The sequence below is a fragment of the Lynx rufus genome, unplaced genomic scaffold, assembly GCF_022079265.1.
Source record: "Lynx rufus isolate CCGP_SWC_20201006 ecotype Redwood Valley unplaced genomic scaffold, mLynRuf1.p SCAF_8, whole genome shotgun sequence".
NCBI classification, from domain to species: Eukaryota; Metazoa; Chordata; class Mammalia; order Carnivora; family Felidae; genus Lynx; species Lynx rufus.
In genome coordinates, this window is record NW_025814896.1 from 121120656 (window position 1) to 121148547 (window position 27892).

The 27892-nt window shown below is 47.8% G+C and overlaps 1 protein-coding gene across 2 annotated transcripts in view; it reads left to right on the plus strand.

Annotated features, from left to right (window-relative positions):
- The first annotated feature begins 876 nt into the window (after positions 1-876).
- Positions 877-27892, plus strand: part of ADCY3 (adenylate cyclase 3) — an 88848-nt gene continuing 61832 nt past the window's right edge. Inside the window, exons 1-2 of one of the 2 annotated variants that reach the window (XM_047068792.1) lie at positions 877-939; positions 1432-2260. In XM_047068792.1, the coding sequence (XP_046924748.1) occupies positions 1586-2260 (675 nt within the window). In that variant the 5' untranslated portion in view covers positions 877-939; positions 1432-1585. Of the gene's footprint in view, positions 940-1403; positions 2261-27892 lie in introns of those variants that run through there. The other variant, XM_047068791.1, reaches the window with a different exon arrangement.

The following is a 27892-nucleotide window of genomic DNA, read 5'->3' on the forward strand; positions in this document are numbered from 1 at the left end:
CCAGCCCCAAACCTCAGTCCCGGCCTCTCCTCTCCGCGCCCAGAAGGAAGCCGCGGCCAAAGAGGCGGCGGCAGGGGTGCTGCGAGCGCGCCTCACCTGCGGGAGGGCACGTCCCGGGCTTTCATCCTCCGAGACCCGGCCTGCCCAGGGCGGAGGCGGGGGCATCGGTTCGCCCATCCTTCCTGCCCGCCGCCCACCCCGGCGCCTCCACGCAGCAGCCGCAGGCAGCTCGCCTCCGGCCGCTGGGGCGCGGGGCCACCGGGGCCCCTGCGACTCTCGCCCCCGCGCTCCTCCGCCTCCTACCCCACGCCGGCAGGGGGGCTGGATCGGGGCGCTCGCCACCCCCCCCCCCCAACTCCGGGACGCGCTCGCCGAGAGGGCGGCGACTGCGGGGAGGGAGGGGCGCCGCCCGCCTCCCGGGGCCTGGAGCGCGCGTGGCCCCGGAGCCGCCGGCGCCGCGCGGGGACTCACACAGTGCAGCGCGCCGCGCCCGGACTCGGCTGGCTCCGCTCGGCGCGCGGGCGGCCCAGAGGATGCTGGCGGGCTGCCCCGGCCTCGGCCCGCGCTCCCGCCCGAGAGGGCCCCGGGTGCGCCCCTAGCCGCGCCGCCGCCGCCGCCGCCGCCACCGCCACAGCGGGGGCGAGAGGGAGGGGTCCGGCCGTGCCGCGAGCCGCAGCCCCGGAGGCGGGCGCCCCCCGATTTTTCAGCCCCCGCCGTCTTCCTCCTCCTGCTGCCGGGCGCCCGCGGATGCTGAGGGGCAGCCCCGCGCCTCTCCCGGCCGGATCCCGGGCCTGACGGTGAGGGGGGGGGGGGTCGCCCTCCTGCCGGGGACCGGGACGCTGGCGGGGCGGCGCGGCCCCCGCGCGCCACACGCGTGACCCAGCCCCGCAGCCCGAGCGGGGACCGGCCGGACCACGCGGCTCCCGAGTTCCCGCACAGGTAAATGCAGGGGCAGGCCAGCCTTCCCGAGAGCAGGTAGTGCCCGGAGGCGGAGAGCCGGAGCCGCCCAGGGTTGGGTGGGAGAAGGAAGTAAACACCAGGAAGATTCAGGAATCCCCGGGATGGCTCTGGTTGCTCCCGGGCACGTTTAATCTCCAGCTTCTAAGGCTTGGGCCTGTTGGAAATTTAGGTGAGGAAGTCAGGGACTGAGGGAGAAGGGATGACACAGATGGACCCGGAGTGTGAGGGATGGAGAGGTGGCCGGGCCTCTGGCAAGCCACAGACAGGAAACTGGTGAGGACGGAACCAGGTGTGTGGGTGTGTGTGGGGGGGGGGGTGTCCGGTGGTGGCGTGAGCGTGGGGGTGACTGGAGAAGGCCCTGGTCCTGGAGCCTCGGGCAGCAGCGATTCGTTCGGGAGGGGTAGGATGGGTCACGAGAAACCACAGATGGGAATGAAGAGCCGTGTATCTACTTGGCGTTGTCCTTCTAAGTTCCAGATCAGCGCTGCCTGTGCCCTGCAGACCTGCTCTGCGTCCTGCTGGAGGTGGCCAGCCCTCGAGAGCCCTGGTAGGTGGCCCGTTCCAGAACCCTTCCTCTGATCCCGGTCCACCTCTCCTGGGCTGGTAGAAGCAGACAGTCGCCAGGATGCCAAGGAACCAGGGCTTTTCGGAGCCCGAGTACTCGGCTGAGTACTCCGCCGAATACTCGGTCAGCCTGCCCTCTGACCCCGACCGCGGGGTGGGCCGGACCCATGAAATCTCTGTCCGGAACTCGGGATCCTGCCTCTGCCTGCCTCGATTCATGCGGCTGACCTTCGTGCCCGAGTCCTTGGAGAACTTGTACCAGACCTACTTCAAACGGCAGCGCCATGAGACGCTGCTGGTGCTGGTGGTCTTTGCGGCCCTCTTCGACTGCTACGTGGTGGTCATGTGCGCGGTGGTCTACTCCAGCGACAAGCTGGCTCCCCTGGTCGTCGCTGGGATGGGACTGCTGTTGGACATCCTCCTCTTCGTGCTCTGCAAAAAGGGGCTTCTCCCCGACCGTGTCACCCGGAAAGTGGTGCCCTACCTGCTGTGGCTGCTGATAACTGCCCAGATTTTCTCCTACCTGGGCCTGAACTTTGCCCGCGCGCATGCGGCCAGCGACACAGTGGGCTGGCAGACCTTCTTTGTCTTCTCCTTCTTCATCACGCTGCCCCTCAGCCTCAGCCCCATCGTCATCATCTCCGTGGTCTCCTGTGTTGTGCACACACTCGTCTTGGGGGTCACCGTGGCCCAGCAGCAGCAGGATGGCCTGAAAGGCAGGCACTTGCTGAGGGAGGTGAGTCCCGCCTTGAGTCCCACCCAGGGGCTTCCCTTCCCACCAGCCCTCCTGCGAGGTGGTACCAGTTTCAAAGGTGGGATGGCATTGTTGTCTTTGCCCTTGAGTCAACATATGTTGGGGGAGTGCCTCCGGGGCTCTGGGCTTCTTGTACAGAAAGACCGTCTCTCTCTCAACCTCTGGAGTTTCTCTGGAGCTTCTCTGTGCTTGGCCTGAGGGAGTGGAGGATGTCAGGACATTGGGCCTCAGGGCCACTCTGTCACCCGTGTCCAGCCCAGGTGGGCAGCAGGAAGGCCCACTAGGCCTGGTTCCAAGGCAGCGTCGTCCTGGTCATTGCTTCTGTCCTTGATCTCCAACAGAAAGACCTCTTATGGGGAAGGGGAGGGTTCCCTTAGCCTCTGGTCTCCAGCCTGTCCTTGACTAGCTTCAGCAGTTGACTGACTTGTGTGGACTCAGTGCCCCTCTGTCGGATGGGGACCGTCTGTCTGCATAAGTGGTTGTTATCAAGATCAGAGGGCATGTGGGCGAAGATGCCCTGGGAAACACAAAGGTGTGATGGTCCTAGATCCTGCGTCTGCCGCTGGGAGCTCACGGTGTGTAGAGCAGTTGGAAGGTGTGGGGACGTACATGGGGACAGTCGTGCTGGCCATGGTAGTGGAGGGTCTGCTAGTTCTTTGAGGACGCGTTCTGCTGGAAGGGGTGGAGTTTGGGCCATCACTTAACTAATCGCTCCTGAGAGGTGTGATTCTCAGCATCTGAGTTTATCTACTTACCCATCTGGAGGAGCCTGCAGGGCTTAATGAGTTCCACAGTCTTGTGCCCTACCTGCTGCCTCCTTTATTCGTGAGCCCAGAGATGGAAAGTGCCCTGTTCGAGGCTGCATAAGTAGTTACAGTGATCACATGCCTGGAGCGTCCATTTCTCGATTCCGGTTCCAGTGCTCTTCCTCCTATGTCATGATGCTGGCTACATCTCTGCCAAAGCCATTATCATGGTCTCTTGGGCTTGAGAGCTGAGTCTCCATAGGCCCAGCAGTGCCATAGGGGTTGATGTAAGAACCCCAGGGAGCCGTCCCATTGCCTCCCACTTGGTTAGAGGAAAACACAGGTTTTCTGTTTTAACTTTTTCCTGCTCATGCAGGGTCCTCTCTCAGGAAGCCTTGTGCGTTCTGCAGGAGCCCAGCCCCGGGCTGGTGCGCACGGGCCCCGCGAGTACACCAAGAGTTCCCTTGGTTTTTCTCCCGATGCCCTGTTCACATAAAGTGACAATCCGCCATTGCTATCTTGACTTTTGAGTCCGTGAACTTTAGCTTGTGCCTCTGCCAGTCAAGGGTCCTGCTGGAAGCTATCTGGGGAAGAGTGGCAGGGGTCATTCATGCTTGGAAATGGTAGGAAGCACAGCTCAGAGCAGACAGGCAGGTGGGCGTGGCAGCCTTTGGGGTCTGACCACCAACTCAGAACCGTTACTTTCTACTCAACAGTCACTTCTGGCATCTTCCTCCCTGTCTGGGCCCCTGGACCACAGGAGTTTCCCATATGCTTCGCTGTCCCTTAAGAGAGCAAAAACAAATTCTCCCCTTTGGAGCCCAGCCACTAAACTCGTGATTTGCTGGTATCCTTTGGGTGCTGCTAAGAAGAGACAAAAAACCCAAAAGATTAGGAAACCGGGGAAAAAAGAAAACGAAGTAAATAGAAGATAACAATATTAGCATCCCAGGAGAGCATGGCCCTGGCATGGAAGCAGTGCCCTGAATGTGACTTTGGGAATGGAGGGGAAGGAGGAGGTCCCTCTCAAGGTCCATTTGGGAGCCTGAGATAGAATGCAGGAGGCCCCAGCTTTCAGTGGGCTGCATTCCAGAAGTTTGAGTCACTTGTTTGGAACTAATGTGCCTTTTTAAAAGGGGCCTGGGTTCCCAGACCCACTTGCCCAAGTTTTCCTTAAGTCACAGAGTCCCTGCATTCAGTATTTTTGAATGTGGTGGAAATTAAGCCCCAGGTGGCTGTGTGCGCTGTGGGGAGAACACTGGATATATCTCTCCTCCAGCTGTGTAATGAAGCAACACCCACCTGCCCTCTGCTCCTGCGGGCCCATGTTACCTCCTGGGATCAAGGGCAGGATGGGACGGAGATGTGAGAATGGGGCAGCCGGATCCCCAACTAGGGTAACCCCAGGAATGTTCTCCAGACCCCAGCACCACCGTGCTTTTCTTTCTCTTGCCTAAAGACTCCCCTTTACTTCTTCTTTGCCCATCACCTGTTGGATCCAGCCAGTGACTCCCTCCTGGGCCGGTGGGGGGCGGTGAATTGGGTTCCAGCAGGCACTGGGTCTGGGGGCTTTGGGAATGCTCCTGTTGCTGCTGCCACCAGCAGCACTAAGAAGCATTTTCACTGTCGATGGCTTCCTCCTCTGCACCCTTCGTGCTCTCGAACCTATACTCCTCTAGTGGGGGGTAGGGGATAGACAGGGACAGGGAGACCTCAGGGTAGCCTGAAATGTCAGCGGCAAGACATCCAGCCTGCCCTGGGCTCTTCTCCTAGGAGGCGGGAAGGTTGGGGTTCTGACCAGAAAAGTAGGTCGAGCCGGGCTGTCAGATGGGGTGTGGGATTGGGGTGTTGCTGGGGTTTCACTTATTAGTGGATGAGTGAAGATTACTGAGCAATAGTATGGGCCTTGCTGCCTGTGGGGTCTGGGGATAATGGGAATCAGACAATCCCAGTCCGAGGCTGGGGGGTGTAGGAGAGCTGGGCTGGGGGGAGCAAGCTGCAGCTAGTGGGGTCTCCGCACATCCCTCCCCTTGCCTGGGTCCTGGCGCCACCCTCCTCTTATGGCACAACTTGCCCTCTACTGCCCCAAACTGCCCCTTAGGGTGATGTGATGGAGCAGGATGGGGTCCAGGGCAGGGCTAGGCAGCAGCTGATGGGGGAATAGGGGGTGGGCAGAAAACGCAGCTAAGGTGGTAGGGAGCATTCCTGAGGCCAGTGGCGATTCCCAAGACCCTCAATGTGCCCACACAACCTGTTCCCTTCTGGCGGGGTTGTTAAAGAGTCTGTGACCAGTTAGGGGCAAGGAACAATATCTGAAAACTATTTCATAGCAGAAAGGCTGTTTGAGAGCAAAATTTTCTCTTGGAATTAATAGCCTGTTGTTAAGACCTTTATTTACAAATGGGAACACGATATGCCGGGGATGTGTAATTCCTTCACATGTACACATCACACAGCATTCACCCCATGGATGGACATTCTGCTCCGGGGGGGCTGGAGACAGCTGTAGGAGGGATATTGTGTGAGAGGGCTGATGCTTCCAGACTCCCTCATCCACAGGCTGGAGTTTAGGGTTCTATATACATCATCCCATTTGATTCTGGATGTTACTGGCTCCATTTTACAGATGAGGAAACTGAGGCTCGGGGAGGTTGAGAGTTAGTGGAGGGGCTGGATAACGGGGGAGGGGTCCCTGCTAAGTGAGAAGGGGGATGATGGGGAGAGGGGACAGGACATATCCAGAGGCTTCCCTGAGATCCTCTCTTCCTCTGGAATGCAGGCTTCTGAGCCTCTTCCTGCTTCTCCGGCTGCCCCGAAATGCGTTCGCTGAGTGGTGTTGAAGAAAGGTACCAAGAGGTGGGAGGCCCTAAAATATCACAGCAGGCACCCCCCTGTGTCCCCCTGGGAATTGGATACAAGAAAGGGAGAGGCCATGACGGACTCTTCCTGGTGGGGACATGGCTGGGTGGGTATGTGTGAGATGAAATGTGATGAATTGGGGCAGGAGGACAGCAGGCTGGGGGGCTCTGAGCAACCAGAGGCATCAGGGTGAGAGAGGCAGGCGTGCAGGAAACGGGCGGGGAGGCAAAGCCACCGTCCCAGAGTGGGACAGAAGGGTCATCCCTCTGCGCCGTGTGCGCAGCTGGGCATGTTTTAGGAGCCAGAATACTAAGGAAAGGTGTAGAAGGGATTGGGAGGCATCAAATCCAGCTGTGGAAGAACAGTGCATTACTGAACATGGAAACAACTTTGCAGAAAATCACCCCCTCAATCCCATCCCGGGTGTGTGTGTGTGTGTGTGTGTGTGTGGCCTTTTCTGATCCTCCTGTGTGTGAGAACAGCTTTTCTAGTACGTCCTTGTCGTGCATATGCAGTGGGTCCTGACTTTCACCACGTTACCTCACTCATGTTTGGCCATGAATATCGGATCCCTCATGTTTATTTTAAATTGGCACTTTATCATTAGCTGGTTTTCCTGGAGAGTAAACTAAAGCCTGGGGCTGGGCCAGTAGTGGGGGACTGGGTAGCAGTGCCAGTCGGACCCCAGCATCCATGCCCGGGTCTCCCCTTGCCCCGCCCCCAGGCTTGCTTTGTAAACTCCAGGATGCACACACACGTACGCCCCTGGACTTGGTCTGCCCAACAGCCCTGGTGAATGCTCCTAGAGGTGGACTTCCTAGGACTCCAAGGTCATTCTTGTTCTCCAGTTCCTTCACGTTTGTACGCTAAACCCCCTAGGGTATTCCAACCCGGAATACATATTCAGACCTTCCCTCCCTGGCCCCGCCTCCACTGTGTCCTCTTGATAGGCACTTTTTTTTTTTTGAGACTGAGCATGGTGAATGTGGTGAATGAATAAGCACAAGGGAGGGGCAGAGAGGTATGGGGAGAGAGAATCTTAAGCAGGCTCCACGCTCCGTGCTGAGCCCCACGCGGGGCTCAAGCCTGCAACCCTGGGATCGTGACCTGAGCTGAAATCAAGAGTTGGACATTTAACCAACTGAGCTACCCAGGCACCCCATTGATATGCACTCTTGATGATAGGCTTCCGTGGGTGTAATCCTGACCATCGCTCAGCTGTGTGTGCTCAGGGGGAACACCCACGTGCAGGGCCAGGCCCACTGAATATGGAGTATAGACAGGATGCCCTCATTCACTGAACTCTTGCTGTGTTTCCGGTAAGTAGCTCCCAGCAAGAGGTAGATAGTGTTTTCATTTACAGATGGGGAACCTGAAATGTGTATAAGTGACATGACTGGTCTAAGGCCATATAGCGACCAGGTGGCAGATCAGGATTCAAACCCAGATCAGTGAGGTAACAGAGTTCCTTCTCTTCAAACATAAAAGAACCCCTTAGACTGTCTTTCCTCAGACCTGTTGAGATAAAGTTCCAGCAGGGATAGGGTCCCAACCCTCAGAAGGCGCTATGCGACAGAGGATGAGGTGTTTCTAGGGGCAGGCATATTGCTACTGATCAAGGCGTATAGCTGTCCAGAGATTGAATGGGGGTTGCAACCAAAAGCCTACATACTTCTGTGACTTCTGGAGATTTCATTAGGTCCTAGGACAGTGTAGTTCCTGATGTCTCTGCAGCGATGACCCATTCATCAAGAAAATATTAAGTTACATTTAGTGTAAGATGGGGTGTGGTATTGCATTCTAAAAACCTTTTTGGCCAGGGGCACCTGGGTGGCTCAGTTGGTTGAGCATCCGACTTCAGCTCAGGTCACGATCTCACCGACCATGAGTTCGAGCCCCGCGTTGGGCTCTGGGCTGATGGCTCAGAGCCTGGAGCCTGCTTCTGGTTCTGTGTCTCCCTCTCTCTCTGCCCCTCCCCCGTTCATGCTCTCTCTCTCTCTGTCTCAAAAATAAACGTTAAAAAAAAAAAAAAAAACCCTTTTTGGCCAGAGTTTGATAAAAACTAGTTTGGATATTTTGGTTCTCTAGGAAACTCTTTAATGTGGAATGGCCCACTTCTCTTTGGCCTTACTGCACATAAATGCATCCAATTTACTAAGTGTTTCAGTTATCTATTGCTGTAACAACCTCAGAATAATAGCTTACTATCTTATTCTGTGGGTTGACTGTGGTCAGCTGGACAGTTTTTCTGTTTCAGGTGGCACTGGCTGGGGTCACTCACTTGACCGCCTGGGCTGTTGCATTCAGCCATTGGCATTCAGCTGACCACTATGCTGGAAGGCTCTAGGGAGGCCTGGAGCCTTGGAGCTCCTCTAAGTGACCTCTCCACGTGGTTAGCTTGGGTTTCCTCACAGGTGTGGTGGTCTCTGGGAGGAAATGGCAGCTACCAGAGTTGTTTTTAGAGGCTAGACTGGTCACTGTGGTCAAAGAAGGTCACGCTAACCTGGATGCAAGATAAGGGGACCTTCTACCCCTTGATGTGAGAGTGGCCTGTGCATACAGGGAGGAAAGGGATGGAGAGCAGGCATCCTCTGAGGCTGCCTACCAAACCAGGGGACACATGGAGGATGGTAGGGAGAAGGAGTTAAAGAAATCCATGAGTCTGGGTGGGATACCAAAATACCATGTGACCACAGGATGCTTCAAAAGTTAGAAATGTGGTCCAGAGCAAGGCATAATATAACTTCTTTAAGGTATTGCTTCTCTGTGAAATCCATCATTTCTGTGATTTTTCAGAAATTTTTAGAAACTGCAGCGCATATAAAAAAAGACAGTGGCTCATAGTTCATTTGCGTGAGCTTTTCACGCATTATATTCTTGAGAAGAATCCTCTTGTCAAGGGTGCAGACCTGCTCTGTCCAGGGCACTGTGCCAATTTACAGGGAAGCTGTCTCTGCATCCAACCACAACCCCAGCACCAGTGCTGGTCCTTTCTCTCCACACATCATCTAGATCAGCAGCCTGGCTTTGATATTTGTATTCCTTTCCCAGGAGGTGGGAGTTTGCTCATGTACATGTTTCAGAAACATGTCAAATTTGTCTTTCTTAACAGGTTGTCATTGCTTCAAGGAGAGGCTAAGACTGATCGTAGAATTCCTTTGCAGCCCTTTGTGGTGCCTTGGTTGTGACTTCACTCTATAAATGTTGAATATGTACGTTCCTGCTCTGGTTTTGCCTTTATTTCCTTTCCCATCAACTCATTGAGAGTTTCATAAATCTTTGGCTAGATCCAAGATCGGGGAAATGTTTTAGGGTTAAGCCGAGTGATTTGAGAATTATTATTTTTTAAGTTTATTTATTTTGAGAGGGAGAAGGAGTGCAAGAGAGAGCACGAACCAAAGAGGGCCAGAGAGAGAATCCCAAGCAGCCTCCATGCTGTCAGCACAGAGCCCCATGTGGGGCTCGATCTCACAAACAGGGAGATGATGACCTAAGTTGAAACCGAGAGTCAGATGGTTAACCCACTGAGCCACCCAGGAACCGCAAAAATTATTTTTTAAAGAAAGATTTATATAAAACCTTTCAGGGGTGCTAATCAATACTCCTTTGCCACTTGTTCATATCCTTGTGTAGGGAAAAACAGCAATAGAGGAGGGTTTTTAGGAGCCCAAAAAATGAGTCATAGATATCCTATTGGCCTAATTCTAATCTCCTTGCACAAAAATGATTTGTGTGAGATCATTTAGGAGAATGGCTGAGCAGAGTTGGAGCTGTTACCATCCCACCTTCTCTGCTTGTTCCTGTAGTTTGAGAAACTTAATTCCTTCCATCACTTATCAAACATTTCATCAGGGTAGTAAGCATTGATCTAGTCAGAGTATACAGAGAATGTCTAAAACTTAGCCCCTTCCTCAAGGAGCTCATGGGCTATAGTGCAAGTCCTGTTAGTGAGGACCTACCTAGGGAAACCAGAAGGCTTCTAAAGAGCTGGCCATTGAGCTGGAATTTGAAGGATGAGTAGGAGTTTGCTAAGTGGAGTAATGGGAGCGGGGCTTCTCAGTCAGAGTCCTAGGAGGTTCTCACTTGGTCAGGACTGGTGAGCATTATTATGTGACAGGAGCATGAGTGGGTGATAGGAGCTGGAGAGACAAGGTGCAGAGAAGCCAGATAGCAGAAAGGCTAAAGGATTTTTTGGCCTTTATTCCTACAATGATGAGGTCCATTGTAGGAATTTTAGCAGGGACAGATAGGATCTGATTTGCATTTAGAAGAGTCATTCTGGTGGACTTGAGTGAGGGCAAGACTGATTAGGAGACTTCTAAAATCATCCAGGCATGATGCCGTGAGAGCCATCCACCAACATGGAAATGGGATGGAGAAGAGGACTTCAGTTTGAGGTGTCCATGGGACATCTGGGTAGAACTATCAGATTATTCAGTGGGTAATTATTTGAAAAAAAATTTTTTTGATGTTTATTTTTGAGAGAGAGAGAGAGAATGAATGAATGAATGAATGAGAATGAATGGGGGGGGGGAGGGGGGCAGAGAGCAAGGGAGACAGAATCCAAAGCAGGCTGCAAGCTTTGAGCTGTCAGCACAGAGCCTGAGTGGGGCTCGAACTCACGAGTCGTGAGATCATGACCTGAGCCAAAGTTGGATGCCCAACCGACTGAGCCATCAGTGGGTAATTATTGAACACCAGGCCCTGTGTTCAAGATCTGGAGCTTAGAAGAGAAATCTAGAGTTTCAGATTTGGGAATCATTAGCATTTAAATGGCCCCCATCACCACAGAGAGGGTGCATTTTGCCCAAGGAAAGTGTGGAATCCAGAGAAGTGGGCTTAGGATCTAGCATTAGGGAGGAGCCCAGATGAGGAGTTCCCTAGCCCAGAGCATCCATGCCCCACCCCATCTACAAATACAGCTTAATTTCTTCCTTGCCCATATGGATGCCTCATTTCTTTTTCTTGTCTGATTGCTATGGCTCGGTCTTTCAGCACCATGTTGGATAAACATGGCAAGAGTAGACATGTTTGTGTCGTTCCTGATCTTAGAAGAAAAGGACTCAGGTTTTCACTATCGGGTATGATGTTAGCTGTGCATTTTTCATATATGGCCTTTATTACATTGAGGTATGTTCCCTCTGAACCCACTTTGTTGAGAGTTTTTATCATGAACAGATGTTGAATTTCAGCAGATGCTTTTTTTGCGTCTTTGAGACGATCATATGATTTTTATCCATTTTGTTGATGTGGTGTATTGTGTTGATTGATTAGCAAATATTGAACCATTCTTGCATCCCTGGAATAAATTCCACTTGATTGTGGTGAATGATATTTTTAATGTATTATTGAATATGTTTTGCTAGTATTTTGTTGAGGATTTTTGCATCTGTGTATATCAGGGATATTGGCCAGTAGTTTTCTTTCTTTCTTTCTTTCTTTCTTTCTTTCTTTCTTTCTTTCTTTGTGATGTCTTTGGCTGGTTTTAGTGTCCGCTTAATGTTGGCCTCATAGAATACATCTAGAAGCTTTCTTTGCTTTTCTATTTTTTGGAATAGGTTGATGAAAATTGGTATTGTCTCTTTAAATGTTTGGTAGAATTCTCTTGTGAATCCATCTGATCCTGGACTCTTATTTTATGGTAGTTTTGATTATCAATTCAATTTTGTTACTAGTAATTGGTCAATTCAGGTTTTCTATTTCTTCCTGATTAACTTTTGGAAGATTGTATGTTTTTAGGAATTTATCCATTTCTTCTAGGTTGTCCAATTTTTGGCATATAATTTTTCATAGGGTTCTCTTACAATCCTTTGTATTTCTGTGGTGTCCGTTGTTACTTCACTTTTGTTTCTGATTTATTTATTTTATTTATTTGGGTCCTTTTTTTCTTTTTTTTTTTTTTTTAAATTTTTTTTTCAATGTTTATTTATTTTTGGGACAGAGAGAGACAGAGCATGAACGGGGGAGGGGCAGAGAAAGAGGGAGACACAGAATCGGAAACAGGCTCCAGGCTCTGAGCCATCAGCCCAGAGCCTGACGCAGGGCTCGAACTCTCAGACCGCGAGATCGTGACCTGGCTGAAGTCGGACGCTTAACCGACTGCGCCACCCAGGTGCCCCAGGGTCCTTTTTTTCTTGATGAGTTGGGCTAAAGGTTTATCAATTTTGTTTATCTTTTCAAAGAACCAGCTCCTGGTTTCACTGATTTTTTTTTTTTTCGATTTTTTTTTTTCAGTCTCTGTCATTTATTTCTGGTCTTGATCTTCATTATTTCCTTTTTTCTACTCACCTTGGGTTTTGTTTGTTCTTTTTTTAGTTTCTTTAGGTGTAAGATTGATTTGTTTGTTTGAGCTCCCTCTCGGCCAGTCTATGTCTGATGCCTCTTCCTTCCTCTGATCAGGTTTTCAGCTGTTTCCTCCAGCAAAGTTCCTCTTTGTGGTTTCTAAGAAATTTCCTTTGATTAGTAATGAAGGTTTTTCTTTTCCCTTTCCTCTCTTCAAGAATGCTTTCTTTGTTGTAAACAGAACAGAAAATGACATGTTTAAGATGAAATCCCACCCCACCCTTCACCCCCATTCAAAACCCCAAAGTACGTGGTCTGGATTTGAACCTTTGCAAGATTTCCACGATTGTGGTTTGTTGTTCCTGCACCATTTCAAGACTGGTCCTCGTGAAATGTAACCAGCTGAGTCTGATCTGGCAGCATAAGGTCAGGCAGCTGCCCCTCCCAGTTCCATGGTCGGCTCTAGGTGGCTTCTTGGCTACCGTGGGAAGACTCTTTTTCACTCGGTGGGACCGGGTCCTGGGTAATTGATCCCCGTGGGCCAAATTCTTAAGAGACTGACTGGTAAGCCCAAGGCTTGGTCGCCAACTTGATGATAGTAGATGGATCTGGCTACCCTCCTAAGGAGGGAAATACTACGTATGTCTGTTACTCGGTACATGTTTACTACAAATTCCTAAGAAACCAGATCAGTAATTTCCTGAAGGGGAATTGAGCAAAGGACAGTGCATGGTGCTGAGGGTGGGTCCTCGTCTCAGGCTGGGAACTGCTCCTGCTGCCCATAGGCCCATTTCCCAGTGTTGGGCGGCTCTGTCTGTTAGACATAGCCTCCCTCTGATAGCCAGGAAAATGGCACAATTCTCTCTCCAGCTCTTTTTCTAAACTCCTACATGTGATTATAGTTTATACTTCACAAGCACTCTGGAGGACACTAACAACCCCCCCCCCCCCCACACACACACACATTGGGATTGTAGTTGTTTAAATCACCCATCTCTGGGAACACACCTGGGACATTGTCTCTTTATTTCAGAAAGGACCCAATGTAGCATGGTCATTTTAGGGAGCATTTTCTCTTCCTTCCATAGTGTCTGGTCTCAGACCCTGCTGACCTCTATAGTTATAAACCAGTGAAGGGACCTTGGGGGCCTGGCCTGCCAATGGGCTTTGTGCTTTGAGAATCCATAAAGGCACCGGCTTCACAGTTATTTGACTCAAAGTACTTCCTAGCTCCCAACTTACCAACTATAAGAGCTTAGGCATGTTATTTAATCTGTCTGGTCTCTACCTCTGTGAAATGGGGTAATCTTCCTTCACTGGGTCAGTGCAGTGATGAAATGCACTAACCTATGTACCTGGCTTTCCGGTGTAGGGCTGAGGCACCGCTGGGCCTAGCAGTGCCCGTTGCTCTGGCTTTTGCTGTCGTTATTACTGGCTCCACTGGAGAGGAATTTTAGAACAACTTGGGCCAGTCCCAAGGGAGAGAAGAGAAGCTCCATGCTCCAGATGTCTGGAGGGCACCGTGGTTGGGTCATTGGAAACTTAACTCCCCTTATTGGGGGATAGGGGAGCTAGGCCAACATTTTGTTGTTGTTGCCTTAGACATGTTAGAGGGAACGAACTTTTCAGGTGAAGTTTCCCATGAGAACAAAGAACACTGGACTTTTAACGCAGGCTTTTTGTCCTTTGATTTTTGGGGGGGTTTCTTTTGCTTGTTTTTGTTTTGTACCATAGCAGTGACCTTTCATTTAATGTCTTTCTCTATTTTGAGAAGGATGAATTAAGAGTAGGTAGCGGGTGAAGAAAGGCTCCAGAATGATTTGGACTGGAGGAATGTCAAATCATTCTTCCATTGGGTCAAATCACTTGGGCCATGTGGAGCTTGGTTTCTTTATTGAGAATAAAGAGGACCCTGGGGCTGTGGGACAGCCCTCCTGGGTGGCCTCGCTTTGCTTCTCTTCACCAGCATACGCTAATACACACTTCCTGAGACTTCTCACTGGATTTGGAGGTGGAAAGGATCTTCGGGGCTCATGGTCCAACTTGTAGGCTGTGGACTCCCCAGCACATACTCTAGTCTTGGCTTCCATTTCTCTGGGGATGGGGCACTCCTCTTCCTTCAGAACAGCCTCATTGGTCTGAAGGTGCTGTTAAAACTAATTACAAAGGACATTTACATAGATCTTTAAAATATTTTTTATCTACTGAATGTCTTTAGGCCTCATACCTACTTTGAGTTGATATTCTTGCCTCTGGCACTGTAGATGGAGAGAAAGGGAAGGAAGGACATGGTGCAAATATGGTGCCTAGAACCACAGTGAAAATGCAAGCAGGTTAATCTCAGGTCTTCCAGATCCAAATGCAGTGAAAATGCTCTTACCAGGTGAAATTGGGACATATAGGTGATCAGTTAATGTGCAAAGTTCTCGTGATGGTGGCCACACAGCTGTGTGTCAAAACACATAGACTCTACACCAAAAAGAGTGAATGTCACTGTAAGGAAAGGGACTAAAAATCAAAGCTTGGAAAGATAGTAGGCGATGGGTGACCTCAATACAGTGCGGTAAGAGCTGTGATACCTCTGCGGACACACTGTGGGGTGAGGGAGCAGGCTTGGATGGGCCCTAATAGAGCCTTTTGGGGCTCTGAATCACGATTGTGGGTGTAGTCACATAGCTGTAGGCATTTGTCAGCACTCATCAAAATACACGCTTGCTGATTGTATGTAAAGAGTAATGCAGTGAGGTAGATTTTTAGAAAGTCTGTAAAATCCAGGAACCCAAAGCAATTGTACGTATATACACATTTATATGTATTTAACATTATTTTGATTGAATACACTTAGCTATATGGTCACCTGCTTATCTTTTGTTGAGGGAAAGATCTTTCCTTTGTGTCTAGGTGCCCACATTGGTTTCCCTTGTAGTTAAGATGTGTCATCTGTAATTTCCAGTTTCTTTTTTTTTTTTTTAATTTTTTTTTTTTCAACGTTTTTTATTTTTTTTATTTTTGGGACAGAGAGAGACAGAGCATGAACGGGGGAGGGGCAGAGAGAGAGGGAGACACAGAATCGGAAACAGGCTCCAGGCTCCGAGCCATCAGCCCAGAGCCTGATGCGGGGCTCGAACTCACGGACCGCGAGATCGTGACCTGGCCGAAGTCGGACGCTTAACCGACTGCGCCACCCAGGCGCCCCTCCAGTTTCTTTTAAAGGAGAGAGAATTCAGTCAGTTGGAAATAATCTGGGTAAAGAATTTTAGATTTTTATGACTTCCTGGCCATGTTTTTGCTATTATCTTGTTCACTTACTTTTTAGAAACATTTTTTTAATGTTTTTATTTATTTTTGAGAGAGACAGAACGAGTGGGAGAGGGGCAGAGAGAGAGAGGGAGAGGGAGAGAGAGAGAGGGAGACACAGAAGCTGAAGCAGGCTCCAGGCTCTGTCTGAGCTGTCAGCACAGAGCCCAGCGCAGGGCTTGAACTCATCATGAGCATGAGATCATGACCTGAGCCAAAGTTAGACACTCAACCGACTGAGCCACCCAGGCGCCCCTATCTTGCTCACTTCTAATTTACTACTTTACTAATTTTAGCTGTTCACTCAAAAACTTCCAGAATATTCACTTTCCTTAGAAACAATTGCATTTTTTTCAAACTCCTATTCTGTTTAGGTTATATATAAATTATGTAAATAGGATACCAAAAAACAGCTGACATAACCAGGCTTGGGACTAAACACAGCTGCCTGTGGGGAAACACTCCAGAAGTTAGAGCAGAAATGCAGGAGTGTTCTAGATCCTGCCAGCTGTGTGTGTAAGGCCAGTGGGTCTTATTGAGGGACGGATGGTCTTGACTCATCTGGAATATTCAGTGCTGTCCCACGCTCCTGGCCCTTCTATTTGAGCCCCATCCTGCCCTCTCTTAGTGTCTGTTCCCTGTTCAAAGGGATGCAGAGAAAGTGCTGTGCACCTGCCTCCTGTCTTCTGCCCGGCAGCCCTTCTGGTATTTGAATTCAGCCATCTCACTGCCCCTAGTCTCCTTCTCAGCCTAAACCACTTCTCCTTTCCAAGAAGTCCTCAGGTGATGTGGGTTTTGAACCTTATAGGATCCCAGGCATTTTTTTTGCGTGCAAACTGCAACTCCGTACCCAGGGGCCCCTGCTCCTGTTTTACAGATGCTGTTCTCCTGCCTCATTGCAGGACACGAACACTAGAGGCAGAAATTCTTCTACAGCTATAATTTAAGGTTGGTGGGGAGAATGGTCTCTACTCTTGGAAAATTTAGGTATTGAACCTTCGTGAAAGAATCACAGTCTGTGTAAACATTTACATTAATATAGAGAAACCCACTGCTGCCTAGATGGTGGGACAGCTCTGTGGAGACTGTTAGAATGTTCCCCTGCCTGGCAGCATGTGCTGTTTAAGGGAGTGGGGAGAGGCAGAGGAGCCCTTTCAAGGGACCATTCAGCTGGGGACTGCTGGTCATCGCTGAGGGGTTGTGCTTGCCAACCTGGCTGCCCTCTGCCCATGGCCGTGACCCTCTGCAGCCTGCACGCCCCTCACGCTGTTTCCTTTCTCTGTTGCTTCTCTGCTCCCGTCACCTTGCCAGAGCAGCTGAGATTCGCAGGATTGCCAAGTTAACCAGAGTCTGACCCATCCTCTTTTTTGCCTTTTTCGTCACAGGGATGCTGCATGTGGTATTGATCATCTAGACTGTGTAATCTTATTTGTTTATTGATGGGTATCTGTTGTCCATCTAGCTAGCAATTTATCTTTTCGTTCAGCCAAACACATAGGTTCTAGATGCATGTTTGCACAAGTTGCCAGGTGCTGGGGCTACAGAGAAGAATAACCTGGGGTCCGGCCTGCAAGAGGGACCTGACTTGGTTTATTTACTTTCTTAACACCAAAACAGTTTGTCCAGATATGGACACGGCACAGAGCGGTCCCTCCATAAATATTTGTTGAATGTTAATGCTTGAATTTTTATTAGGTTGAATCACATGAAATTACCAATATCCAACCATGTTCAATCTGCAAGAAATGCTAATTGCATTTCATATGGTTCAATCTACTACAACAGTAACAAACGTGTCCATTATGGAAAGCCCGGAAAATACTAAATAGTGTGGAAAAATATTACCCATAGTATTAGCCCTCAAGGGTGCCTACTGGTGGCATCGAGCCCCCTTTTATATCTGGATCAATAGGTATGAAGATTGATTTCCCTCGATGTTGTGCAAGTGCTTGTAAGAAACAATTCCACCCAGGCAGGAGTTGTAAAGAGTAGCCGTGAAAGCCCCTCTTCCCAGCCCCCTGCCCCACTCCCCTTCCCATAGGCAACCATTGCCAAGTCTTTGGTGTATTTGCAGAGAGCTTTCTATGAATTTGCATATTTATGTGAATCTATGCACATTTAGGATTGAGAGATTATTTATACATTTATGCAAATCAGTGAAAGTATGACTGTGCTAACGCCTACATGCTCCTCGCTGGTAACCAGTTTCCCTCTCAAGGTGGGCAGTCCGCAGCCCTTTCCTCCTCCAGCCAGGAGGTCCCGCCTGAGGTCCACACTGGTGGCTTCTTGTGTGTAGTCGTGTGGCTGCTCCTTGAGTGAAGGAAGAGCCAGGCTGGCGTGGCAAGCTGCTCCCGCCAGCCTCCATGTGACACAGCAAGAAGGACTGTGTGTGGGTCCCACTGAGCAGGAAGCGTGGGCCCAGCCCAGCCCAGCCCAGCTGGCTGGGTACAGGACAGCAGCATCTCAGCTGGGAGCCAGGGGCTGCCATTAGTCCTGGCACCTGCAGTGGCCCTTGTCCAAGTGGTTTATTCACTGGGACGCTCCAAAGCATCTAAATCCAACACAAGTCAACTTGCAGGGCGAAAGAGAGAGGGTGGCGGTTTGTACAGGAGGAGGGAAGCCAGGCCAGGAGCTAGACGCCCGCGGATCTCTCGGTGAACCCTGAGCCTCTGTTGGAGGGTTGGGGCTCTGTAGTGCCCATGTTTCTGTCAAGTGCTGACATCCTTTGTGTTTCTGATTTTGCCCATTTCACCGTTGTTTTGTCAGTGAACAGGAGTGGAGTTCAAACTCTGCCCCTCTGTGGATGCTGGGGTCTTAGGCAAGCCATTTGATGTCACTGAGTTTGGTTTGCTCTTCTGAAAGTGAGAAGGATAGAGGGGCATGTACCCGATGAGTAAGTGCCAGACCCGAGGCTGATGCTGGGGTTCCAGGGCCGGATCTGCCATTTATCAGCTCTGTGATCTTGGTCAGGTTGCTTAGCCCTGTCTGTGCCTTCTTCATGAAACCTCTAAACGAGTTACCATAGGTAAAGCTCTTAGACTAATGCTTACCTCACAGGTTTGCTGTGATGATGACCCACCAACTGGGTTGTGGCAAGGACTGTATGAGATAATGAGTGAAAGTACTTTGTAAACAATGAAGCCATGTTTAGATGCAAGTGTTATTATGTGTTGATAACTATGTTAAATCCAAAAATGTATCCCCATTGAGAGGTGCTCAGCAGCATTTTGCTTGAGTGGAATTTACCAATTGGGATGAGTTGAGGTTTGCATCTAAGAGGATCTTGTTCCTGCTGCGCTCTGTTCCCTGCTGCCCTTGTTGCTTCTGCCAGGTGGGGATAGCCTTGGGGATATTACTGTTTCCAGAGAAAGAATGCTGAGACCCAGAGGGGAAGTCACTTGCTTGAGGTCACACAGACAGTGTCAGTCATCCCAGCCCCCATCTGTAGCCTCAGTCTCCTGGCCCCCAAACCAGTACTCTTCCACCCACTCAAAGAGGAAGCTAAGGAACACCACGACACCTGTTTATGTGGTGAGGCAGGGACCTGCAACAGTATAGGAGATGGAGGGCCTGTTCATGAGTATCCTTTGTGGCTCTGCTCCAGGAACTTATGTGGAGATGGGAGAGCTTCAGAGGGATATGGGTGGAGGGGTAGGTGGGCACTGGGACTTGGGGTGACAAGGGTGAGTGAGGGGCTACTGGGGTATTAGGAATTTATTCAGGTGGAAGGCTTTTGAGTATGTGGTTGTGTGGGGAAGATGACGGGAATAGGAGGTGGGGATAGAGGGAGGGGAGGTGACCTGGTGTGAGAGCATTCGAAGGAGCTGGTCTGGAGTTCTGTGCCTTGAAAGAGTTTCCAGTGTGAAACTGAAGTGGCTTCAGGCTTCAGATTTTTGCTGGGGAACTGCTCTTGGTTGCATGGTTAATCTTTTGTTCTCCCAGTCTTGGGACTTGTTTGCTGCCCTGGGGCCAGGGCTCTCTCTCCCCAGAGACCTGGAGCCAGGAGCTGTGTGGCTTCCTGGGACACGATTGCCCGCGCATAAGATCTCCTGGCTTTATACGAAGGAAGTCACCGGCTGGCATGTTTTTTCCCCCCAACTCCTGAGAGGCCGTATTGAGAGAGACCGATCCGAGAGTAAATACCCTTAGATGTATTTCCTCTGGCTCAGAATAATTGACTTAATCTGTGATGTGGCTCATTTATTCCCTTTGGAAAAAAGAGAGATGCTGCCTGACTCACTCCTTCATAAGATACTGTTGCTCACCTTCTCCCTTAGGAAAGTCTCATGCAGGCACATTTTGATATAATCATTACTTGTACTCCTGTCACAGAGAGAGCATGGTCCAATACCTTTCCTTCTCCTGGGTATGAGAGTGGGGCTCATCCCAAGTTGACTGAAAGGATGTCCTCAAGCCTTCAAGGGGCCACTATGACCCACAAGACCGGAGAGTGTAGAGATAGAGCATCTTTCTGCCTCGGTTAGGAGAGGGCTCATGGAGGAGGCATTACTGAGCTGGGCCATGAAGGGCAAATTCCATTTTGAGCCTTACATTGATAGAGAAGAGGCAGAAGCAGATTTTGGTGAGCAGTGGTCTAGAGGATGAGCATGTGTGTATTAACAGATATCCTTTGGAGAAATGTGTGAGATAGTAAGAGAGAAAACTGGAAGGTACTTTTGGATCTGAAGCAGGGGACCTAGACAGTTATTTGAGATCGCTTTGACTGTAAACTGTAGAGGGCAGGGAGCAGTGATATCCCAGAAAAAGAGAGGACAGAAAAAATATTTGAAGTAATAACGGCAGAAAAATGTCCCAAAACTATAAAACCACAGTTTAAGAAGCACAGCATAACTCAAATACTAAAAAGAGAGTCACACAAAGGGGTATCATAATCAAATTGCCTAATACTCATAATAAGGAAAAACTAATAAAAACAATCAGAAAGAAAATAAAAAGACCTATTACACAGAGAACAACAAAGAATGATAGAAGATGTCTGGTCAGAAATTATTCTAAGGCAGAAGGCAATAGAACTGAAAGATAAAATCTAGAATTCTATACCTAACAAAAATATTCTTCAGAAAATGAAGGTGAAATACTTTTTTTTTTTTGTGGGAGATGGTGCCTGGCTGCCTTAGTCAGAAGAGCATGCAACTCTTGATCTTGAGGTGCTGAGTTCAAGCCCCACATTGAGAGAGAGATAGCATGAGGGGAGGGGCAAGAGTGAATCCCAAGCAGGCTCTATGCTGTCAGTGCAGAGTCTGATACAGGGCTCAATTTCACAAATTGTGAGATCATGACCTGAACCAAAACCAAGAGTAGATGCACCCCATGATTTTCTTAAATGTATGTAAATTAATAATATGTGAAGTATACTGTATTAAGTTAGAGAGGTGTAAATATCAGAGCAACCATTACAAATGCATAACAAAGTCATATGGCACATAAGCCAATAATGGAGAATGATAAAATCAAAAGGTGGCAGGAAAAAAGGGAAAAAGTAATAGAACAAATGAGACAAATAGAAGACGGTCAATGTGATGGTTTTAAATTCAGCCATATTGATGAAAATATTAAGTGTATGTGATGTAACGATGCAACTTAGTAGACGGATATTGTTACGTTACAAAGCAAGAATGGGGTGCCTGGGTGGCTCAGTTGGTTGAGTGTCCAACTTGGGCTCAGGTCATGATCTCACAGTTTGTGGATTTGAGCCCTGCGCTGGGCTCTGTGCTGACAGCTCAGAGCCTGGAGCCTGCTTCGGATTCTGTGTCTCCCTCCCTCTATGCCCCTCCCCCACTTGTGCACTTTGTCTCTCTCTCTCTCTCTCTCAATAAATAAAAAACAAATATTTTAAAAAAGAAGCAAGAACCAACTATAAGCTATCATAAAGAAACCCATATTAAATGTAAAGACACAAATAGATTAAAAGTGAAAGGATGGAAAAAGACATTCCATGCAGACAATCAAAAGAAAGATGGAGTGGCTGACTGTATTAAGTAATACGTAAAGAACCTGTAGACTTTGGAATATGGAATATTATCAAGGACAAAGAGGAACAAATAACTTTTCATAATGATAAAGGAGACAATTCATCAAAAATTCATCATAATCCCGAATACATAGGTACCTAATAACAAAGCTTCAAAATACATGATGCAAAAACTGACAGAATAAAAAGGAAGAATAGACAAATCCATAATATTTGAAGATTGCATCACTCCTCTCTGTAACTGGTAAAACAGATAGACAAATGAGTAAATATATAGACCACTTGAACCATCTGATCAACCAGTTGGACCAAAGTGGTATTTTATAGAACCTTCCACCCAGCAACTACAGAAAATGCATTCAAGTGCATGGAAATATTTGTGAAGACAAGCAATCTGCTGGACCATAACACAAGACTCAATACATTAAAAAATGATTAAAAGTATGCAAAGTGTGTTCTCTGACAAAAATGATGGCTTGAAGTAGAAATAAATATGTCTTAAAATCACAAAATTATTTGGAAGTTAAACACATGCCTAAATAACCCATTAGTCAAGACAGAAATCACAAGAAACATTAAAAAAATGTGTTGAATTAAAAGAAAATGAAAACATGGCCAAACTTGTGGGATGTAGGCAAAGTGGCACTAAGAAGGAAATTTATAGTATTAAATGTTTATATTAGTAAAGAATGTCTAGGGGCTTCTGGGTGGCTTAGTCGGTTAAGCATCCGACTTCAGCTCAGGTCTTGATCTCATGGTTCATGACTTCAAGACCCACGTTGGGCTGCCTGCTAACAGCTCAGAGCCTGGAACCTGCTTCCAATTCTGTGTCTCCCTCTCCCTGCCCCTCCCCCACTCACGCTCTCTCTCTCAAAAAATAAACATTAGAAAAAATAATGTCTAAGATCAATTAGGCTTCCACCTTAAGTAGAAAAATCCAGAGTAAGAAATAGGAAGTAATTGGGGCACGTGGGTGGCTCAGTCGGTTGAGCGTCTGACTTCAGCTCAGGTCATGATCTCACAGTTTGTGAGTTCGAGCCCCACATCAGGCTCTGTGCTGACACTCAGAGCCTGGAGCCTGCTTCACATTCTGTGTCTCCCCGTCTCTCTCGGCCCCTCCCCTGCTCATGCTCTGTCTCTCTCTGTCGCTCAATAATAAATAAACGTTAAAAAATTAAAAAAAAAAATAGGAAGTAATAAAAAAATAACAAAATCTGAACGAATAATAAAGAAAAATTGGAAAATCCAAAGCTAGTTCTTTGAAAAAGTCAAAATAGATAAATCTCTAGCTAGATGATCAGGGGAATGAGAGCGGATGCAAATTACAAATACCAGGAATGGAAGTGGGAACATGACTTTAGGTCCTACAGACATTACAGAAAAATAAAATGTTTATAAACTACTATATGCCAACAAATTTGACAAATTACATAAACAAATTACTTGATAGACCTACTACCAAAGGTGAATAGTCCTGTATCCATTAAAGAAATTGAGTTTGAACTTAAACACTCCAGTCTCAAAGAGACCCCAGTCCCACGTGGTTTCAATACTGAATTCCACCAAACAGTTAAGGGTGAAATAATACAATTCTATATAAACTATGCCAAAAAATAGAAGCAGGAACGTTTCCCTACTAATTTTAGTAAGTCAGCATTGCCCTGATATCAAAACCAGAAAAAGGCATAGGAAAAAAAACCACCGCAGGGAATAGTTCTCATTGTGTATGTAAGAATCTTTAATAGAACATTAGCAAATAGAACCCAGCAATATGTAAAAAGGGTAACACATAATGACCAGTTAGGGATTTTCAAAGGAATGTAATGTTTTAGCATGTTAAAATCAATTGATATAATTCAACATATTAGCAAACTAAAAAGGAAAATTCATGATTATTTCAATAAACACAGAAAAACACTTAACAGAATTGAACACCCATTTATGGTAAAACCTCTTTGCAAACTAGGAATAGGAAATTTGAGTTCAGCAAAGGCATCTATGAAAAACCTACATCGTATTTAATAGTGAAAATCTGAATATCCTCCTCCTAAGCAGGTTTGGCTTTTTGGGCATGTGACTTGTGCAGTCTTGAAATTCTTGATTTTTATCTTTGACCTCGTGTTTTGTAATTAAAGGCTACTTGTATAGTGGAACATGCCCACGTGCAGAGGAAATATGCACAATATGGGTGTCTTCCATTCTTTGCCTGGCCCATGTTCATGTAGTGTTTGCAGTGCCCCAAGAGCATCAATTCTGGTAAACTCACGGTGTCTGGGATTCAGCAAGATGCAAAGCAAGTACAAGGTAAACATGTTACATCTACGACTAAGTGGGGATCCTGAGAGGCCATGCTTTCTGTTCAAACTAGAACTTGCTTCTAATTCAGGAGGAGGGCAGTGACATTCTAAGAAGTGTGAGCATGCGAGGAACCACGTCATCTCTTTATTACCCATTGCGTCCCTGTGTTAGCCAACTATTTAATGCAGAGATTGATGGCATAGAAGGAAAGGGAGGGATAGAAGCCATAGTTCCTTTTCTTTTTCAGTCCTTCATCAGTAAGCTGAAGATGGGCAGTGTTAATAGAATGTGTGCATATCAAGAAGTGAAACACAAACAATTGAGTTATTTTTGTACAGTGTTTCCACTGTTTTGGTAAGAATGGAATACACGTATACACATATGTGCATCTAAGCCATGAGATACTAATTGTTCCATTTCTGTGTTCTGCATATGTGTTAAATGCTCTTATATTTGCATTTAAAATTGGCATTGTACAGGGGCGCCTGGGTGGCTCAGTTAAGTGTCCGACTTCAGCTCAGGTCATGATCTCTCGGTTCGTGGGTTCAAGCCCCGTCTCAGGCTCTGTGCTGACAGCTCAGAGCCTGGAACCTGCTTCGGATTCTGTGTCTCCCTCTCTCACTGCCCCTTCCCCATTCATACTCCGTGTGTCTCTGTCTTTCTCAAAAAATAAATAAACATAAAAAAATAAAATTGGCATTGTACAATGTTAAGGTAGTGAAATCAGGGCTAATGATTTTAAAATTTAACTTTTCTTAGACCAATGTTGAATAGAAAATAAAAACTATCATGACAAGTAAAAATAAGCCACAGAGGAAAGGGCAAAGCTATATGTTTTAGTACATTTAATGGCTCTTTTTTCCTGCTTTTTGAGGAGGGAACCTTTGTTTTCACTTTGCAGTAGGCCTCTAAGTTACGTAGCTGGCTCTGTCCCTCAGTTCAGGAACAAGACAAGAAAGAAAATTCATTCTCACCACTTCTTCCATTAGATCCTATCCAGTACAATAAAGCAAGAAAAAAAAAAACTACTACAAATCAGAAAGAAATGAAACTGTCTTTATTTTCATGTGATATGGTCATCTGTGTAAAAAATCCTAAGGAATCCTCAAAACTCCTAGAAGAAAGTTTAGCAAATTTGGAAGTTACACAATTAGTATTAAACGATCTGTATTTTTGTACATTGGCAACAATTGGAGATTGAAAAAAAAATCCGTTTAAAATAGCATCCAAGGGGCGCCTGGGTGGCGCAGTCGGTTAAGCATCCGACTTCAGCCAGGTCACGAGCTCGCGGTCCGTGAGTTCGAGCCCCGCTTCGGGCTCTGGGCTGATGGCTCAGAGCCTGGAGCCTGTTTCCGATTCTGTGTCTCCCTCTCTCTCTGCCCCTCCCCCGTTCATGCTCTGTCTCTCTCTGTCCCAAAAATAAATAAACGTTGAAAAAAAAAATTAAAAAAAATAATAAAATAAAATAGCATCCAAAACCATGAAATAGTTAAAGCTAAATTTAACAAGATAGGTGCAAGACCTTTATAGTCAAAACTATAAAACATTGCTGAAATCAAAGACCTAAATTAATGGAGAGATCGCAGATAACCATATTAAGATGTCAATTCTCTGTAAATTGGTACAGATTCAATTCAGTCCAAATCAAAATCCCATCAGTCTTTTTTGTTTTTTTGTTTTTTTTAAACTGAGTTGAGTCTTCAGCAGCTTTTTTTTTTTTTTTAAGTTTATTTTTGAGACAGGGACAGAGCATGAATAGGGGAGGGGCAGAGAGAGAGGGAGACACAGAATCGGAAGCAGGCTCCAGGCTCCGAGCCATCAGCCCAGAGCCCGACGTGGGGCTCGAACTCACGGACCGTGAGATCGTGACCTGAGCTGAAGTCAGACGCTTAACCGACTGAGCCACCCAGGCGCCCCAACCCATCAGTCTTTTTTGTATGAATTGGTGATTAAGAATTTATATGGGTATGTAAATGAGCTAGAAAAATTAAAACTTTTTTTAAAAAGAGGACTTATGCTACCTGATTGAGATGTAATATAAATTTATAGTAATCGAGACAGTACAGTACTAGGCTAAGGATAGAATCCAAATAAAGTCCAGGAATGAACACATCTTTGGTCAATTCATAGTCAACTAAAAATGCCAAGGTAATTCAATGGAAAAATGATAATCTTTCAACAAATGATACTAGAATAATTAGATATCCGTATGGGAAAAATATAATGTGTACCTCATCCCACATATAAAAATTAACTTGAAATCACAGTAAAACTTATAGAACTTTTAGAAAAAAAAACAAGAGAAACTCTTTGTGACCTTGGGCAAAGACTTCTTGGATGGAGGGGAGTATTGAGGCTGCTAACCTTCCATGTGAGGAAGTTGAAGGAGGAGGTTTTATGGGACCTGCAACAAAACGATAGAACAGGAGCTTGTCTGGCTCCGAAGCCACTGCTTATGCCATGGCAGCACACTGCCCCCTATTGTAGGGGCAGGGGAAGGGCTTGCTGACTCATGACAGGTTCTTTGGTGTCCCCGGACAACAGGCAGCACCGTGGGCTGGCGAGGTACTTGGAAGGGCAGTTCGGGCAGGTGGTTCCAGTAGCCGCTGGCACTGCTAGAAGGTCTTCCCAGTTGGAGTGGGTAAGGGGGCAGGAGAGGGAGTGAGCAGCAGGGTCTTGGGGTCTAGCTGGAGCACACCGCCAGCACATAGCGATGTGGGGAGAGCTGACAGGCAATGGGGGAGGGTCACAGCAGCAGGAAGACACTGAAAGCTGTATGGGGGGGGGACAGCTTGAGTAGGCATCAGGGTGAACCTTACAGGATGAGGCTAAGGACCATGAAGTTGCATTTAAATAATAAGATGTGGCAGTAAGATTATACTTGAATCTCGTGGTTCCCAGGTAGAACGGGCTACGCCAGGACCCCGTTCAGTGGGGAGGAGGGCTTTATTCAGAATACAGATTTCCGGTCCTACACCAGATATACTAAAGCAGAGTCCCTGAGGGTGGAGCCTGGGAATACAAGTGCAGACAGGTTTGGGAACCATTGATACTCCTACCTTGCCGGGCGATGAAAAGACATTAAAGGAGGCTAGGAAAGCTGGAAAACTGGGAATGAAGTTCAGTGGCAATGTTGGGAATTTATAATATGTCTGATTATAATAGCTAATATTTATTGAGCCTTACTGTGTCCAGTAGGGTATGAGGCAGGGCGCTTCACCCCCATCGTCTTACCGCATTCCACCCCCCAACCAAGGCAGGACCGTTTTATCCTGGTTTCACAGAAAAGGGAGCAGGCTTAGAGCAGAAGTGACTTGCAAAGGCCACAGCCAACAGTGGTAGAGGCAGGATTCAAGCTCGGGGTCTAACTGCTGTGTTCCTGGCCCCAAGCTGTGTTTCACCAAGGGAGGGAAGTTGTGTGTGTGTGTGTGTGTATGTGTGTGTTGGGACAGATGGTCATCAGGGACCCACAGGAGGATGCCTTGGGAGCATGGTGCCCAGGCTGTGAGCTGGGAGAGGTGCAGTAGCCACTGTGGGCAGAGCTGGCAATGGCGACGATGGGCTTAACTCCCACACTTGGGCAGAGAGGGTCCTGATCAGGTCATTTGTGTGTCAAAAGCATAAGGACGATAGGTGGGGAAATTAGGCAAAAACCAATGGAAAGACTTTAAAAGTCAAGAACCTCTCAGGAAGCCAAGGGCTGGCTTTAGAACTCGTTTGGAAGCCTGGAAAATGTGTGTTCCCAGGATGAGAAAATCCCAGCTGGCTGGGTGGTGGAGGCCAGTCTTTGAGGGAGAGGATGGACGGTTGGCTCTCACAGGTGGAAAAAGCATTTGAGGGCAAGAGGAAGGAAACTAGGTGGTTGCAAAGGAGATTAGCCCATCAAGTGAGTCGTGGGGCATCATCTGTAAGGGATTGTCAGGCTGATGCTGATAGGCCCTTCATGCCAACAGCAATGATCCAGCAGAGCCCTGGTGATGGGGTGGCTGTGCCATGTGCATCAGCTGGCAGAGAACCACTCAGGATCTTCCCTTAGGAAAGGCTCATCTGAGTGAGATGGTGATTCTGTGGGGACAGCCTGAACCAGTTCCAGTTTATAAGGAGAGTGCATCCTTTGTAAATGTTGGCACTGAATGATGA